Genomic DNA, 19,863 nt, shown 5'->3' on the forward strand with positions numbered 1-19,863 from the left:
AAATAACTGTTATTACAAAGCTATCAAATTTTTTACAGCTGTTGCAAGGCAGTGTTTATTTTTAGTTATATGACGAGATGCAGCATATTTTCAAAAGCATCGAATTTATTTATCTGTGTATTCAATTCTTTAGAGATGCATCGTTACATATTAATAGTTAATGAAATGGTAAACAAAAACGCAGCATGGAAAAATAAAATCTCTTTTAAAACAAAAATGAAAGTGTTTATTTCAGTGGCTAAAATGTTGAAAGTTGTCTGAAGGAGAAAAATGAAGAGGTAAAAGTTTGTCAATATTGGCGTGTCCAGTACACAAGGACAGGAGAGAGGGAGGGATATCCTTGTTTGATACTTCCTGAGTTCTCGTTGCTTACCATCTGTGATTCTCAAAGACGCTAAAGAAGTTTCTTAAGGAACAGATGGAATCAATGCGTCCTGCAAGCTGATTGGTCAGTGTGTGACGAAATCGCTAAGCAGGGACATTGATTTGCGAAAGTAAATCCTTATTTTATTAATGACTGCTACAGTTCTATTCCCGAAATGAAATAACTTTTTGAAATTGTGTAGCGTTCAATGATGTATTTCTTTTTACTGGAATGGGTCTTAACCACACCTCATCACTACTATTTGCCTTGAATTGAAAATACATCTTTGCAATTAGCAGCATTTCAGAAACAATTTCCCTAAATTTCAAATCTTTAACTGAACAATCTGGTCATGTCATAACCATAAAATCCCCATCTTTGTGTGAAACGTTTTTGACAAGAAATCACTTAACCTAATGATCCCTCTTGTCACTCAAGATTCACGTGCGAAAGCCATAATAGAAACTTTATTTATTACAAAGCATTCTTTTTCCTTAAGTGAAGGATTATCACTTATCAAGGCCAAAACCCACTAGAGGATAATGGTTAATGAGATTGACTAATTGTCAGTCGAAGGATTATGAATATTATGAGAGGAATTTTTATATGTGTTGTGTTCGGAGAAATGTGACGCCAGGATCGCTGGATATCATAATAAAACGTATACATAATATAATAATGATATCAACATAATATATTAATGGATATCATAATAAAAAGTATGCATAATATAATAATGATATCATAATAAAAAGTATACGTAATATAATAATGGATATCATAATAAAACGTATACATAATATAATAATGATATCAACATAATATAATAATGGATATCATAATAAAAAGTATGCATAATATAATAATGATATCATAATAAAAAGTATACATAATATAATAATGATATCAACATAATATAATAATGGATATCATAATAAAACGTATACATAATATAATAATGATATCATGATAAAAAACATACATAATATAATAATGATATCATAATAAAAAGTATACATAATATAATAATGATATCAACATAATATAATAATGGATATCATAATAAAACGTATACATAATATAATAATGATATCATGATAAAAAACATACATAATATAATAATGATATGATAATAAAAAGTATACATAATATAATAATGATATCAACATAATATAATAATGGATATCATAATAAAACGTATACATAATATAATAATGATATCAACATAATATAGTAATGGATATCATAATAAAAAGTATGCATAATATAATAATGATATCATAATAAAAAGTATACATAATATAATAATGATATCATGATAAAAAGTATACATAATATAATAATGATATCAACATAATATAATAATGGATATCATAATAAAACGTATACATAATATAATAATGATATCAACATAATATAATAATGGATATCATAATAAAAAGTATGCATAATATAATAATGATATCATAATAAAAAGTATACATAATATAATAATGATATCAACATAATATAATAATGGATATCATAATAAAACGTATACATAATATAATAATGATATCAACATAATATAGTAATGGATATCATAATAAAACGTATACATAATATAATAATGATATCATGATAAAAAACATACATAATATAATAATGATATCATAATAAAAAGTATACATAATATAATAATGATATCAACATAATATAATAATGGATATCATAATAAAACGTATACATAATATGATAATGATATCATGATAAAAAACATACGTAATATAATAATGATATCATAATAAAAAGTATACATAATATAATAATGATATCAACATAATATAATAATGGATATCATAATAAAACGTATACATAATATAATAATGATATCAACATAATATAGTAATGGTTATCATAATAAAAAGTATGCATAATATAATAATGATATCATAATAAAAAGTATACATAATATAATAATGATATCAACATAATATAATAATGGATATCATAATAAAACGTATACATAATATAATAATGATATCAACATAATATAATAATGGATATCATAATAAAAAGTATGCATAATATAATAATGATATCATAATAAAAAGTATACACAATATAATAATGATATCAACATAATATAATAATGGATATCATAATAAAACGTATACATAATATAATAATGATATCATGATAAAAAACATACATAATATAATAATGATATCATAATAAAAAGTATACATAATATAATAATATCATAATAAAAATTATATATAATATAATAATGATATCATAATAAAAAGTATATATAATATAATAATGATATCATGATAAAAAGTATACATAATATAATAATATCATAATAAAAAGTATATATAATATAATAATGATATCGTAATAAAACGTATACATAATATAATAATGATATGATAAAAAGTACGCAGGCTTATTTTTAATTTAATTCATTTTATTCACGGTAGAAACATTAAATTATTTACATGACGATATTGAATGTCTGGTTTGACACCATCTTGCTGCTCTCTAGAACTCTCCAGTCATCAAGTGTCGAAACCTAGAGCAAAGGGCAACCACTTTTAACTTGCTTTATTTAGAGATATGTGCCCTTTTTATGGTTATAACAATACTATTGTATATCACCACTTAACAAGGACAATGGTCAATGAAATAGAAGTATTTAGTTAAGAGACGTAGTAGTGCCAGTATGAGCAGCAGCAAGTGATTAACGATGTGGACTGACAACCTGGGTGTACCAAGTTTGGACCCAGTTCGTTCCACAGAAAAACTTTCATTTAGGGATGATGGCAACCTTCACATATCTTTCTAAGAATATCTTTCTAGAAAGAATTCTTAATAGAAAGACATTGGGGAAACGAATGACAACAAAAAATCATCATCATCATCATCATCATGAAAAATGCTCAACAAACAAATAAACAAGCAGCAGCAACGTCATGGAAGTGACGGTGGAGGTTAACGTCAGGGACTGACAACTTTACTTTGCCAAGTTTGAATCCAGTCCGTTCTACAGGAACACTTTCATTCAGACTGCAGCCTTCCTGAAAGTACTTGATGTCTTTCTGAAAAGAATTCTAACTAAAATATCGAGGAAATAAATGTCAACAATAACCATCTGATTCATGGAGATTAAATGAAAGATGCTCAACAACCACAACAACAGCAGCATCTAAGCTGGGCGTTGATTGGAGCAAACACCTAATTTCAGTTCCTAATTAACCAATTAGAAACAATCTCTTATGCAAGCAGAACGCTGGTTCTGGAGTTTATAAACGGGAGTGTTCACTACTGTACTTTTTCTCCAGCTGTGAGAAGGTGAGATGCTTAACTCACCCATGCTGCTCAAATCAACAAAACTGCTCTTTTTACCTGCGAATGTTTTGTTGTCATCCATAACTATTAATATCGACAACAAAGCTTCAATATTTGACATGGCGATCTTGCAATACAGTACAAGACATATATACATGTTTTATTTTATTTTTGCACCCTAAACAAGGCATATTGCCACTTGGATGCAAGGATTTACTATTTGGGATCATATCTAACAGTGGGGAGTTGAACAGCGACATATCTGTTCACAGTACAGGGTGTAAAAAATGTATACACACTCCTAAACTCTTTGCACTTCAACAGCGTTTTCATGCGTCCAGTAGCATTTTAGAATTAATTTTGTTTTTCTTCAAAGGTTAGCCTGGCTGCCATCATTAAGATCGATGAGTTCCTGGGACCGGCTTCTATTGACATCATCTTTGCTTGCCCGATAGCGGATTATCTTCTCCAGAATTATTTCTGCTATTTGCAATTCCCCCCTCCCCCCTGTAACAATAGCAAGCTCTAGAGAAAACAGCAACAGTGAAGAGAAACGTCATTGTCGTCAGACAAGAACGATAACGGACCCACATATGTATGGACAGCGACATTCACCCTAGGCGAATTGAACCAGCTTTCTCCAAAGAAGGAAATATCATGAAAATATAAAAATTGCAAGCGAACCATGGATATTCTGGTTAAAGGAAATGACAGCATTATGTTTCTGCAGTTCTTGCAGGGACGTGTTGATATCCTGTTATATATAACACTTGGTATTCCCAAATGGTCACCCATCTGGTATTGAGCATGCTTAACATTGCTTAACTTAATGATGTTATGAGAACCGGCATGGAACTGTAGAGATTCAACGTCTCTATCAACTGCGCCAGACGTTGAATCTCTACAGTTCCAGATGAACATTGTCTGAAGATAGCGGTTTCAATCCCACCCAAAGCGTGCCAGAGATTTACTTGGCCAAAATGTGGTTAGACGACAACAACTATGGATGGCAGTGATGGTTGAGAATGCAGTTAGGAGATTCAAAGTTCCTATCTGTCGCGGTTACCACCTGATGAAGGCCAGAGGAATAGTTGGCCGAAACGTTGTGAATAAATAAACCAATAAAAGATGAAAAACAACAACTAATAAAGATGAGTCCGATAATAGTCCGAAATAAAAATAAATTAATATATATAATACTCATCTCAAAAATGAATTCTAATTAAGGAATAATATATATATATATCTAAGGCTTTTGACAGGGTATAGCACGATGGTCTTCTAAGAAAAATTAGATCATATGGTATCACTGAAAGAATACATAATGTAGTTAAATAAGAGAAAAATCTAGGTTGTCCTCGATGGTCATATATCTAAACAATATGATATAAATGCGGGAGTGCTTCAGGGGTCTATCCTTGGACCTTTATTATTCCTGATATTCATAAATGACCTCCCTAATAAGATTGTTTCTGAGATGGGAATATTTGCTGATGACACCACTCTCTATAACAGCCACGAGGGGAAAACAAATGAACACATATTTAAGGAAATGGCAGAAACACTAGAGGATGACCTCCAATCTGTAGTGGAATGGGGACAAAAATGGATAGTCAGATTTAATACTGCCAAGACTAAGCTTGTTTCCTTCAATAATTACAAGAAACCTTCTCTCCCACCAATAGCAATGGCCAAGAACACATTTCTCGAAAGTACTTCCTTTAAACTCCTCAACCTAACATTTATAGGGAACATGAACTGGAATAGATACATTGACAGTATTGCCAAGGCTGCTGCGAAGAAGGTGGGCTCTCTCTACCATGCTTGAAAACTACTTACACCTGGAAGTATCCTGTACCTCTACAAGGCCACCATTCGCCCATGTTTGGAGTACTGTTGTCACATTTGGGCTGGTGCATCTACTACTTGTCTCTCACTACTGGACAGGGTTCAAAATAGAGTCGCCAACCTGATAGGTCCTACACTGTCATCTCAGCTTCAGCCTCTGTCCCATCAACGAAATATTGCATACCTCTGCCTGTTCTACAAGTACTTTAATGGTGCATACTCTGACGAACTACAAGCAGATGTGCTTACAGTTATATCTCATAGGATTAGCAAATCTCTCGATGGAGGCAACCTTTCTAGGGCAATTGCTCTTGACATATCTAAGGCCTTTGATAGGGTATGGCATAAAGGTTTACTTCATAAGATCTCTAGCTATGGTGTTGCTGGAAATGTCTTCTCAATTATTAAATCATTTCTTTCTGATAGGTTCATAAGAGTAGTAGTTGAGGGGCAAAAATCAGAAGCTCACAGTATTAATGCCAGTGTCCCTCAGGGGTCCATCCTGGGCCCAACTCTTTTCCTGATCTACATTAATGATCTTCCAAATCACATCCTTACATCATTTGTAGACATTTATGCTGACGACACTACCATTTATGGTAGCACATCTAAGACAGTAAACGACCAAGTTCTCTCCCCTCTGATATTGAGCACGTAGTACAATGGGGTAAGGAGTGGCTGGTTACTTTTAATGCATCTAAGACCAAGCTTCTCTCTTTACATCATCTACATTCTGATCCACATCTGGCATCAATTGAAATGAATGGCTCTCGTCTTCAGGAGGCCTCAAGTTTTGACAAGCTTCTTGGCTTGACCATTACTCCTGATCTTAAATGGAACACGTACATCAAATCTGTTGCCAAGGCCGCTGGAAAAATGGTGGGATCTTTCTATCGATCCGGTAGATATCTCACTGCTGATGCTATTCTCTATCTATATAAGAGCCAGGTACGTCCAAGGATGGAATACTGTTGCCACATCTGGACAGGAGCTGCTAGAAAGGACTTGGTCTGCCTTGATAGAGTTCAAAATAGACTTTGTAGCCTCGTTGGAGATGTCCTTTTCTCTTCCTTGCAACCTCTATCTCACAGAAGAGATGTTGCGAGTTTGTCTCTGATGTATCGTTATTTTCATGGAAAGTGTTCGACTGAGCTTCAATCTATGGTCCCCCCTCGCCAAACTTTCACAAGAAACACTCGTCTAGCTGTAAACACTATCAATAATTCCCCCCACTCTTTATCTGTGCCTAAACCTAAGCGTAGATTCCATGAACAAAGCTTCTTTCTTAGAACTGCACGCCTGTGGAATTGTCTTCCGTTTTCCTGCTTTCCGGCTGACTACAATATGGTTATCTTCAAGTCTAACGTAAATAAGTTCTTGATGAGCCGTTCCATATAAGTTATCAAATTTACCAAATTTTCATTACTAATGATTACTATATTGTCCAATTTCTACTGTACACTCTAACCCTTATCCTTGAGTGGCCTCTTGGCCTTGATAATGTGGTGATGCCTATGTAAAAAAAAAAAAAGCACTTGTACCCCCTCGACGTGAACACCCCCCCAACAAACTCGACAAGCAGCTAAATTCCACCCCTTCATAGTTGAAATCTCTAGGTGTAAGAAATCCTTCTACTCCAATAGGTTCTTCCTAAGAACTGCTAGACTTTGGAACTCTCTTCCGGCATTCTGCTTTCCCAACTGTACTGACATGCAGAGGTTCAAGTGTAATGTGAACAGACATCTTGCTACTCATCTCCCTTCATAGTACCCTTGCAACTTATGTCCCCGATAGTAGCCCCCTACTTCAAAGTGGCACTGTGTCTTGTTTGGGGTGAAAATTGAATTAAAAATAATAATAATAATAATAATAATAATAATAATAATAATAATAATAAACAATTCTTATTTATTTTGAACAGAATATACAGGATTCTGTTTCTATTATAAACAATATAAATAGAACACTTTAGAGCTAGAGACAATGTAAACCTTTATAAATTGTAAGCGTTAGACAACAGAAACAGAATTATTGTATAGTTGGGAAAGAAATATTGTTAGCCGACAATATATACCTAGAAGGAAATCAAAATTGCGGAAATTAGGCCCAAATAATTTATTATGTTTTGTGACCTATTTTACTGTAAAAATCTTAACTAAACATTTAATAATTGTGTTCAAAGTATGCACAGAAATTTATGAATATATATCGCTAAAAGAAAAGAAAATTATGGTGGATTAGGAAAAACAATTTATTTTTGTGTCAGATGTATTTGCGTTTCCCCAAAATATATGTATGTATATAAAAAAAAATAATAATCCACGCCCTAAAAACAATGTAAATAGCAGCAGGACCCCATTTATGGGGAACATACAAAAAAAAAAAAAAAAAAAATAGCTGCAGAAGTCAGGATCGAACGTGTGACGATAGTTGTAAAAGGAAGTGCAAAGAACGGAAACACTTTAACCGACCGCTCTACGATGAACGTACGACGTTACAGCCCTCGAAATGACTGCTTTAAGCAAAGAGGAACTATGTAATCACTGAAAGGAACTCGTTCGGTGGACACCAATAAATCACGTAATGTAAACAGAAGTGTATCTACTGCAAAATTTAACCAATAACTTAGTTTTGTTGGTCAATGTTAATAAAATATAATTAGAATACAAAGCACATGTAATCATTGGGCTTGACCATTACTCCTGATATGAAATGGAACACATACATTAAATCTGTTGCCAAGGTCGCAGGGAAAATGGTGGGATCCTTCTACCGATCCAGTAGATATCTCACTGCTGATGCATTTCTCTATCTAGATGAGAGCCAGGTACGTCCAAGGATGGAGTACTGTTGCCACATCTGGACAGGAGCTGCTAGAAAGGTCTCATCTTGCCTTGACAGAGTTCAAAATAGACTTTGTAGCCTAGTGGGGGATGTCCTTTTCTCTTCCCTGCAACGTCTTTCTCACAGAAGAGACGTTACGAGCCTGTCTTTGTTTTACCGTTATTTTCATGGCAAGTGCTCCTCTGAGCTCCAATCTATGGTTCCCTCTCATCAAACTTTCACAAGAAACACTTGTCTAGCTGAAAACACTATCAATAATTCCCTCCACTCTTTATCTGTGCCTAAATCTAAACATAGATTCCATGAACGAAGCTTCTTTCTTAGAACTGCACACCTGTGGAACTCTCTTCCATTTGCCTGCCTTCCGGCTGACTATAATATGGTAGTCTTCAAGTCTAACATAAACAAGTTCTTGATGAGCTGTTCCCCTTAAGTAATCCAACTTACCAAATTTCCACTACTAACAATTACTACGTCACTGTCCCATTAACCACTGTACACTTATTAACCCTCATCCTCGAGTGGCCTCTGGGCCTTGATAAGTTGTGACTCCTTTGTAAAAAAAAAAAAAACACGGAAAAAAACATCATTCTGCAAAATTTGTGCTCAAGAACAATAACTAAGTGAAAAGTAAACCAACATTTTATTTATAATAATCAATGTGTTTGATTTTAAATGTTCAAATAAATCATAGTGTAAAGGCTTTAAAATCACACAAAATTTGTGTTCTGACTGTAGTAATGTAGTTTGGTATTTTGGTATTTTGTGTATAATGGAAGACTCTTAGTCAGTTGTACTAAGGAAAAAGAAATTAAATGCTTCAAACAGTTTTAAAGGCTTCCAACTCACACAAAAGCCGGGTCTATACTGCAATAGTAGCGTAATCAGTTGTTTTTAATTTTTTATTTAGTGTAGAAGGAAAGAATTTTAGTCAGTATTACAATAGAAGAAATCAAATGTGTTAGGCAGTTTAAAGGCTTCCAAATCACACAAATACCGGGTCTGTATTGCAGTAATCGGCCAATCAATGGTGTTTATTTTTAATCTGGTGGGGCCTCTCGATGTCATACTAGTGGGTAATTGTTACGGCTTTACCTTATCATTAGCTACAAATAAAAAAAAAAAATTCTTCGTTTCTTTTTCTCTCTTAATTTCCCCTCTCTGTCCTGCTCTAAGTAAATCTGTCGACCTAGTCCACAAATTCCAAAATTTCATCATGACAAGTTTCAAGAAAAAATACACGATTAAACCCGGTTCTCCAACTTCCAACGTAGACCCCTACTACCATGTCTCCTTCTCCAACATCAGGGGTCTTCGTTCTAACCTTCCAGAGGTTGAAACCCAATTACAGGAGACTAAACCAGACCTTTTATTTTTAAGTGAAACTGGCATTGGACAGGCTATTTCCCTAGATGAGTTTGCAATTTCAGGATACTCTAACTTAACTTCTAAATCTGACCCCCAAGATCGCCATGGGCATGGAATATGTGCCTATATTAAAGATAGCTTTCCATGTGGGAGGGACATCTCCAGGGAAGATCCTAACTTACCCTATATGTGCTTCCGGGTTGCTTTAGCTCACACTACTGCATTTATATTTACTCTCTATCGCCCCCACAACAGCGGAGTTACTATCTTTCAAAGCATATCTGAGAAAATTGACCAAGTCCTTTCTACTTATCCTTCAGCTAACATTCACGTATGTGGAGACTTCAATGTTCACAACGTCGAGTGGTTGACCCACTCAAACAAGACCGATGATGAGGGGAGGTTCTGTCATGATTTCTCCATTGCCTATGACCTCACTCAGATTGTTCAGGAACCTACCCGTGTGCCCGATAATGACGGCCAGTATGCGAGCCTACTAGACCTTTTTCTCACAACTTGCCCTGAACTATGTTCAGTTTCTGTTCTGTCGCCTCTTGGATCTTCCGACCACTCTGTTGTATCAATTAAGATAAAAATGAAATGTAATAAGTCCCCAGACGTACCTCTTCATCGTACAGTATATCGATACACTAAGGCTGACTGGGATAGCTTCCGTACATTTATATCTGATCTACCTCTGCATTCCATGTTTAAAAAGGATGTGTCCTCTATAGTACTAGACCTAACTGAATGGTTAATTGTAGGTATTGACCATTTCATACCCTCTAAAAAGTTTCAGCAAAAACCTAACAGCCAGCCATGGTTCTCTCCAGAATGTGCTGCTGCCATTGCGCACAGAAATCACTTTTTCCACTGCTTCAAACGTAATAGATGTATGGAAACTAAAGCCGTTTTCAGGACTGCCAGCAACCATTGTAAGAAAGTAATAAGGAACGCAAGAGTGTTGTATGCTCAATCTGTTAAGTCCAAAGTAGCTGAGCAGAGGCTTGGTTCCCACCAGTTTTGGCAAATAGCAAACAGAATCCTGAATAGAAGCGTGTGCTCCATCCCAACTATTATCAATGGACCTGAGGTAATCTCGTCAGCATCAGACAAAGCCAAACTCTTTGTCAAGAACTTTGCAGCTAATTCTACCCTTTGCGACCAAGACCGCCAACCTCCAATATTTCCTCCTGTATCAGAAAACACGCTATGTGATATACGTATATCTGTACGTGATGTTGCGAAGCTAATCAAAAACCTTGATTCGAGTAAAGCAACTGGCCCTGATGGTATTCCAATTATAGTACTTAAAAAACTTCAACTTGAATTAGCGCCCATACTTACAAAACTGTTTAAACGTTGTCTTAAGGAGAATAGTTTCCCATCTCCCTGGAAAATCTCATCAGTATGCCCTGTATTTAAGAATTCAGGTGATCGCTCATCCCCCTCTCAGTACAGGCCAATAAGTCTCCTCTGCGTCATGAGTAAGTTGCTAGAATCTGTGTTAAATACAGAAGTAATCAAACATCTCAACAAAAATAACCTTCTTAGTGACACTCAATATGGTTTTCGTTCTGCTAGATCTACAGCAGATGTCCTTACAGTTATATCGCATAGGATTAGCAAATCTCTCGACGGTGGCAATCTTTCTAGGGCAATTGCTCTTGACATATCTAAAGCCTTTGATAGGGTATGGCATAAAGGTTTACTTCATAAGATCGCTAGCTATGGTATAGCTGGAAAAGTCTTCTCAATTATTAAATCATTTCTTTCTGATAGGTTCATAAGAGTAGTAGTTGAGGGGCAAAAATCAGAAGCTCACAGTATTAATGCCGGTGTCCCTCAGGGATCCATCCTGGGCCCAACTCTTTTCCTGATCTACATTAATGATCTTCCAAATCATATCCTTACATCATTTGTAGACATTTATGCTGACGACACTACCATTTATGGTACCACATCTAAGACAGTAAACGACCAAGTTCTCTCCAATTCTCTCTCCTCTGATCTTGAGCACGTAGTACAATGGGGAAAGGAGTGGCTGGTTACTTTTAATGCATCTAAAACCAAGCTTCTCTCTTTACATCATCAACATTCTAATTCACATTTGTCATCAATTGAAATGAATGGCTCTCGCCTTCAGGAGGCCTCAAGTTTTGACAAGCTTCTGGGCTTGACCATTACTCCTGATCTTAAATGGAACACGTATATCAAATCTGTTGCCAAGGCCGCTGGAAAAATGGTGGGATCTTTCTATCGATCCAGTAGATATCTCACTGCTGATGCTATTCTCTACCTATATAAGAGCCAGGTACGTCCAAGGATGGAATACTGTTGCCACATCTGGGTAGGAGCTGCTAGAAAGGACTTGTCCTGCCTTGATAGAGTTCAAAATAGACTTCGTAGCCTCGTAGGAGATGTCCTTTTCTCCTCCTTGCAACCTCTATCTCACAGAAGAGATGTTGCGAGTTTGTCTCTGATGTATCGTTATTTTCATGGAAAGTGTTCAACTGAGCTTCATTCTATGGTCCCCCCTCGCCAAACTTTCACAAGAAACACTCGTCTAGCTGTAAACACTATCAATAATTTCCCCCACTCTTTATCTGTGCCTAAACCTAAACGTAGATTCCATGAACAAAGTTTCTTTCTTAGAACTGCACGCCTGTGGAATTGTCTTCCGTTTTCCTGCTTTCCGGCTGACTACAATATGGTTGTGTTCAAGTCTAAAGTAAATAAGTTCTTGATGAGCCGTTCCATATAAGTTATTAAATTTACCAAATTTTCATTACTAATGATTACTATATTGACCAATTTCTACTGTACACTCTTTAACCCTTATCCTTGAGTGGCCTCTGGGCCTTGATAATGTGGTGATGCCTTTGTAAAAAAAAAAAAAAAGCTTTTAGAAATGGAAAAAAGAAATAATGGCTATCAACCTGTGTCAGAAAAAACATTATGTATGCTGTAGTTAAACACAAAATATGTATCACGCTATTATAGCTGTGTACGAACAGCTAACATGTATGGTATATTTATTGTGTAAATGAAAGCAGTCGTGGCTTATGAACATGTTTCGATATTTTAATATGTTTGTAATTGGGGTATTTTATCTGAAATGATTGCCTAATCTAAACAGGGAAACCATGTTTGTTTTAATCTTTAGGGCGTTCTTTTCTGAATGAGGATTCATTCATTCCGGAATGAACTAATATTTAGTTGTCAGCCAATGAAATTTTGTGAAATGTGAGGAGGGAGAAATCATTATTTTTTTTGGATTGTAAAAAGGAAAGATTATGATATGCGTATAAGTATATGAGCCACAAAATTAGGGTGAAACCTTATATACGACCACAGTGCAGAATATCTCCTGGTGTGGAGTGGAAGTAGTACTTTTTATTTAGAGGGAAAAATGACAGCTACTTCCATTGTAGATCTTTGCGGTCATGAAGATTTTAATATAGCGGATAAATGTGTGTAAGGTGGCATTCAAAAGTTGCATAATATGCTGGCTAATAGTCTAGACATAATAAATTTGTATGTGGCCTCTATTACTATATATATATATATATATATATATACACACACACACACACACACACAAAAGGTGGAACGATAAAATTGTCACTCTAGAAAAGACAACATGATTCCATTTCCATTTGATGAAAACCGGTTTTCTTTTTTGTAGAAGATCATCTACTAGTTGGCCAGTTGTGTACAAATCTGAAGAGCGATGGGAACCTTCCATCATGTCTTAAAGTGACACAATGTTTAACGAGCAAGATAGGAGATGTGCCGCTGTACAACTCATGCTTTCGACCGATCAAAGCTATGACAACAGGACCATTGCCAGCATCCTTAAAATGCAAATCTGGACGCTTCAACATTTGAGTACACACCTCAACGCATCAGACGACCCACAGTTATAGTCTTTGGTGTGATTTCAAGTGACGGCCATATCATGCCACCTCACATGTTCGAAGTCAGCTTGAAAATCAACACCAAAGTGTACTTGGATGTGCCCAAGAGTGTTGTGATCCCCCGGTGCAATCAGCTAGCCACTGTCAGACGCTGGGTGTGGCAGTAGGACTCGGCGCCAGTCCACAAGTCCAAAGAGACCCAGATTTAGCTTCAGGAGTGCTATGATTTTATACCCTTCTCTCACTGGCCCCCTCCTTCTCCAACCTGTAGTTTTGTTTGAAGCATCATCTAGTATGTATATAAAGATGATTTATAGAAGGCAATGCAGAAGTGTAACGGATCAACACAAACTAAAGCAAATTAAAACATATAAAAGTGGAACAAGCTATGCAGATTCACCTTTTATTAATATAATATATATGCATTTTTTATTTTATACTTTTAACATTGTATTGTATTCTTACTTGTTTCAGTGTGGTCTGATGAAAGTTTCATATTGTATAATATTTCAGGAAAAATCTTCTTCAGATATGTGGTCGACTTTAGTTCAAGCATACATTCGGGGACTGTGTTAAACATGAGATGTTTCACAGTAATTAAAATGAAACTGGAATGATTTTTTTTATTTTCCTTTTAAATCTCTTGTTAAATTTTTATGCTTAATAATGTAGGCCCAGTGTTAACATTCTATTCTATTTATTTTTTGTTTTATTTTATTTATTTATTTTATCCATGTATTTATACATTTATTTGTATTTTATTTAAGGTTTAATTTTATTTTTATTTATTCACTGCATTCTTTATGCGATTAATTTAAATTTAATTTTTCTCTCACTATGTGTGGCGATACGTCAGGCGATACGTCAAGAAGAAAAGACGTGTCTATATTTAATTAGAGGGGTTAGAATTAAGGTTCAGAGGTGATCACAGAATGCTTTCTCCTATTTAGGTTGTTAAATTTTGTGACTTTGGCCATAGTTTGGGCTTATCTGCTTCACAAAAATCAAAAAACAAAAAAAACAAAAAAACAGCAGGTGTAATATGTCATGCCTTAAATTTTCATGCCTAAACATAACACGAATATAAAATCAGCAGGAGCAGCTATGCCTTATCATACATTTGTCATGCCTTAATTTGTTATACGTAAATAATAAATCATATATAATTATCGACGGTACTGGAATGTAGACTGATCAAATCAGAGTTAGACTGGTATGCTCTTCCCGAAAGCTGAAAAACTGAAAGCCGTAATAAATGACAGAATTTTTGTAACGTGTCTGTTACTTTTTAATTGTGTCGTTACAGTTCAAATCTTTTTCAGATACCTCCTAGGCTGTCCGATACCGTCACAAAGGAATAAGCAAGCAAAAATAAATAAATTCAACTGTGCTTTTTTTTTTTGCTATGTTAGCAAAAGGCATTTATTATCGTTACTTTCCAAACTATACCTGCTTTTTTTTTTTTTTTGTTACTGTTCATTTTGTCTGTAATGAGATTAAGAAAACCCTGCCATCTCGATACCAGCTTAAAAGTCTCTTGCCGCCACCACCACCATGGGGCCACACGTCCATCTCGCCCATTGTGCACTTTGCTTCTTTCGAACACATGCTGTCCTTTTTTCTTTTTTTGTGATGCAAGCTTGTGCACACTTGCTAATTTGCATACATGCTCAAATGGCTGCTACTGCTAATACCTTTGCTAGACATCTATCCTTCAGCTGCTGGTGATATTTTTACAAGTGCTCATATGTGCCTGTTACATTTTATTTTCAAACATGTGGCTAAGCTCTTTAGAGTATGTACATGAATTAAATAAATCAAGTCAATTATCTATAGAATCGGAATGTAAAATGATTTGCAAACTGAAAAATAAAATCGTGACTAAATATCATATGAATAAAGGATCAGCAGGAGCAGGAAGATGTAGATGGCTCAGTGGTTAATGACACGGATTGACAACCCGAGTGTGTCAAGTTTGAATCTACTTCATTCCATAGAAACACTTTCACTTAAGAAGGTTGGCAACCTTCTCATGGTCCCTACTATCAGTACTTGATATTCTTCTTAATATAATTCTTAATAGAGAGATACCAGGGAAACGAATGCCAACAAAATCATCATCAGGAATAATACCCAACAACAAAATTAGCAGGAGCATTTGTGTCTTGTCATACATTTGTCATGCTTTAATTTGTTTTATATAAATAGTAAAGCCGTTAAGTCAATAATTATCCATAGCAGGGTTTCCCAAAGTGGGCTCCATGGAGACCTGGGGTTCCATTAGTGAAGCTGAGGGGCTCCACAAGCCCTTTCTTAAAGAATACCAAATGTTTTATATGGAAAATGGCTGCTGATATTTGATTATTGATCGTTTTTTACTGGAAAGAGATATGATACAAAACTACAGGTGTAAAGAGTTTCAGGATAGTTCATGAAAAAGAAAATTAACAAAATAAATTAACAAAAAAATACAATTTTTGATTAATCAAAAACAAAAAAAATGGTTGTGAACACGAAAATATAGTAAAATCACGAACAGGAACAACTAATGAACAAGTATAAGTTAAAATTTGAAATTAGTGTTTTTCATATTTATTTTAGAAAATATCTTGGTAGTGCTCCGTGAAAAATCTTTCCCTGTTCATGAGCTCCATGGTGTCCTGGACTTTGGGAAACCCTGATCTATAGGATTAAAATGTAGAATGGTCCACAAACTGAAAAATAAAACCGCATAAAATCGCACATCAACACTTACCTCTGCCGATATTGTCCATTCGTTGTCCACCGGCTCATATGTCCATCCCTCCACACAGTTCGACATGCTGTAGTTCTGATCCGTGCTCATATTGACCATATACAAAAGACATTCATTGTCATGGTTGGCTTCGATCATATAGGCACCACCTGTGCTGCTTCCGCTGTTTATACTACTGCTTCTTGCACTCCCTATGCTGCTGTTGTCTGCTGCCCAGTCATCAGCGACAGACATTTTGCAGCGGTGAGGTACCTGGACGAGGTAGAAGGTATTCACTAAGTTGTTAAAGAAGATGGGGAATTCGTTTAGTGCTAGAAGGAAAGCCAGAACCAGCTGAAATCGTCCAGAATCTCCCAGCCGGGTGATAAAATCATCAATTCTGGCCGTCATTTCCAATCAGTTTCGGATGATATAATCCTTTTTAGTGACTGCAATAAAAAATAAAGGTAAATAAAATAAAATATTTATACAGAGAAATATTAGCAGTTCATCATTAATAATAATAGATGTGTAAGAGACTAATGGTAATTCTACTTCCTAAGTGCTTGATAGAGAGTTAACTCCCTTACATGAATCATGTTGCTTGTTATTTGTAGGAGCATATGTTAGGTTGGTGCAAAAATAATGCCGTCTCTTGATGTTCAACTTTATGTCAAAAACCACGTATAGGGAGAGAGGGAGGAGAAAGAGTTACAAAGATAAATAGGTTTGTTATTTTAAGATAATACTTATATCAAAATAATAATAATAATAAAATAATATACTAGGTAGAGCAATTAAAGAAATAGGAAAAATAGATGATGAAAAATAAAATTGATTCAAGCAATAATAATGAAAAATGTTTAATCCATGAATTTTCGAAGTTACGCTCTTTTCATCAAAGTATAAACAATAAAAAATACATCACTGATTAGTATAAATTTTAAAAAATATTAAAAAATAAGAGAAACTTTTTTTTACAAAAAATAAAAGCCATTTTCAATAGAATAACAATTTAAAATATAAATCAATCAACTAATTATACTTCCTTGTTTGAATTCTTGATAGATCAATAAATATTACAATTTATTCAAATTTATTTTTCATTTTTTCTGTCTGTCTTCACCCCCTCTCTCTATATATATATGTATATATAATTCCAAAAGTGTTGATGTACAGTTAACTTGACAGCGATCACCGGACAGTAGGCCGACCATTACTTAAGTACAAGGACAAATTAAAAAGCAATGATTATCTAATATTTTAAAATTAAACTTACGAAATGTTTTCAAAGATGTGATCAAGCTCCAAGTTTTTTTCTGGTTTTCCTTTAACATTTATCCACGAAATTACTTATAGCATTTAGTGTAAAAAAAAAAAAAAAAGGAAATCTTTAGTACACGTATTTGATCTGTTCTTTTTCATTAGGTTATTACCATATTTATCCAGAGTAAATTGTTTTAAGTGCCTACAATTGATACCTATTTCATCTCTTTGATTCAGCAATTTATTTTTAAAATGAGAATATAATAATAGCTAATATTTCATCAAGACAAAGAAAGCGAGTGGGTTTTGTAACATCGAGAGTGAAGTGTTCTTTAAGATTCTTCATCTTATTGTTTTTTTTACTTTTTATTTTACTTTTTTTTTAAATTCATTTTTAATTATATTAGCCTTTCATTTAATTATTGTAACCGTGTAATGATGGAAGGTGCACTACGGAAATACAAAGTCGCATCGCTGCAGCCAAAGTCACCTTCAAGAGATTTCATCAATTATGACCAACAAAAACATTAAAATAGACACCAAATTCAGAAGACTCCGAATGTATGTATGGTATGTTCTTTTATACAATTTTAAGTTCTGGATAATCACCAACAGTACGAGAAAGAGACTAGAGGCAACTGAAACTTGGTTCCTGAAGAGAATTTTGAAGATATCTTGGACAGAAAAGAAAACAAGCCAAGAATTATTAGAAATGGCAAACACAAAAAAGTCTCTAATAAGAACAGTACAAAAAAGACAGATAAGGTTTATGGAACATGCCTACAGAAAAAAACGTAATAAAACAAATTAGTTTGACAGGAAAAATTGTGGATAAAAGAAGCAGAGGACAACAGCGAGAAACATACGTTGACAGTCTGAACACTTGGGCAGCATCAAAAATGATGAGCAACAATGAATTCATGAATATCTCGAGGGAGAAAGATAGATGGAGAGCCATATCTGTCAATGCCTGTACCAGGCAGGACACTACGAATGAATGAAATACCTGAAACTTATTGAAATAAGTTTTAAAAAAAGATCAATGTTAAGGTGTCATTCCAGTCACCATAAAACATGCTTGGGTTTGTATATATAAATCAAGTATTAAAATTTGAGTAAAAGTCCAGAATAGTTACATAAATTCCAAACATAATTTATAGAAAATAACCTGTATATTTTTAATGTGTGGAAAGTAAGATTTGTTTTAAATTGGTATTAGAATACACGAAATGGAAATATGTCAGAGTCGAAAAGGGAAACGAACAAGTTTTTTTTTTTATATATATATAGTAAATCTTGATTGATCAAAGCTCCTACACAGTGATTTAATGTGTGTGACCGTGTTCCATAATATATTTCGGGGAAAGACCTTTTTATCAAATGTAAGGTGTTTCGAATCTCTTGAAATCGATGTGGATCGGTAATGTTGTTTGATGGTTATGCTGTAGAAAATATCAATGTGACCTGCAATAAAGGGAATGAAATTAAATTCAAATTTCTTTATTTTATTTAAGTAATGAATTGGTTCTTGTTGCATTTATTTAAATTATATATATATATTTTTTCCTTTTGTGGGGGACAATATGAATCTATATATTAAATGCATTATTCTATTAATTGTTCCATTATCTATTAAAGTCTTCAATTCTGAATATCATTTTCAATAACCTAGAGTTTCGGATGATACAATCCTTTTTAGTGGCTGTAAAAAGAACAAGAAATAATAAAAAACTTGAAATAAAATATTGATACAGTAGAGTATTAGCAGTTTATCATTAGCGATAATAGTTGTGGTTATCCTAATGGTGATTACACTTCATAAGTGTTGAGAGTTAACTTCCTTACATGCATTATGTTACTCCTTATTTGTAGGGACGTATATTTTATATATATATATATATATATATATATATATATATATATATATATATATAAAGCTGAATGTCTGTGTGTGTGCGTGTCTGGTCACGAATAGGCTCCTATATGGTTGACTATTTTAAAAAACTGATTACATATAATGACAGAAGATGTATCGAGACACAGGAATGGGTATGTTTGATCTGGCAGAACGGTGGTTCATTAAAATTGTGGGGTCTGCGTTCGCGCCTGGTCCACAAAGTATGGAAATAAAAAATTAAAAAAACAAACGTTTACAAGTGTTTTTGATATAGATGTAAATAAGGATA

General features: G+C 34.2%; 1 protein-coding gene across 6 annotated transcripts in view; it reads right to left on the reverse strand.

Annotated features, from left to right (window-relative positions):
- LOC145255583 (organic cation transporter protein-like) overlaps positions 1 to 19,863 on the reverse strand; it is a 416,644-nt gene that overhangs the window by 59,417 nt on the left and 337,364 nt on the right. For all 6 annotated transcript variants that reach the window (XM_080114055.1, XM_080114052.1, XM_080114056.1 and 3 more), the window contains one exon: positions 16,433 to 16,860. In XM_080114055.1, coding sequence (XP_079970181.1) covers positions 16,433 to 16,822 — 390 coding nt within the window. In that variant the 5' untranslated portion in view covers positions 16,823 to 16,860. The remainder of the gene's footprint in view (positions 1 to 16,432; positions 16,861 to 19,863) is intronic.

The sequence above is a fragment of the Euprymna scolopes genome, chromosome 31 (assembly GCF_053919585.1).
Source record: "Euprymna scolopes isolate OS-2025 chromosome 31, ASM5391958v1, whole genome shotgun sequence".
In the NCBI taxonomy this organism is placed as follows: Eukaryota; Metazoa; Mollusca; class Cephalopoda; order Sepiida; family Sepiolidae; genus Euprymna; species Euprymna scolopes.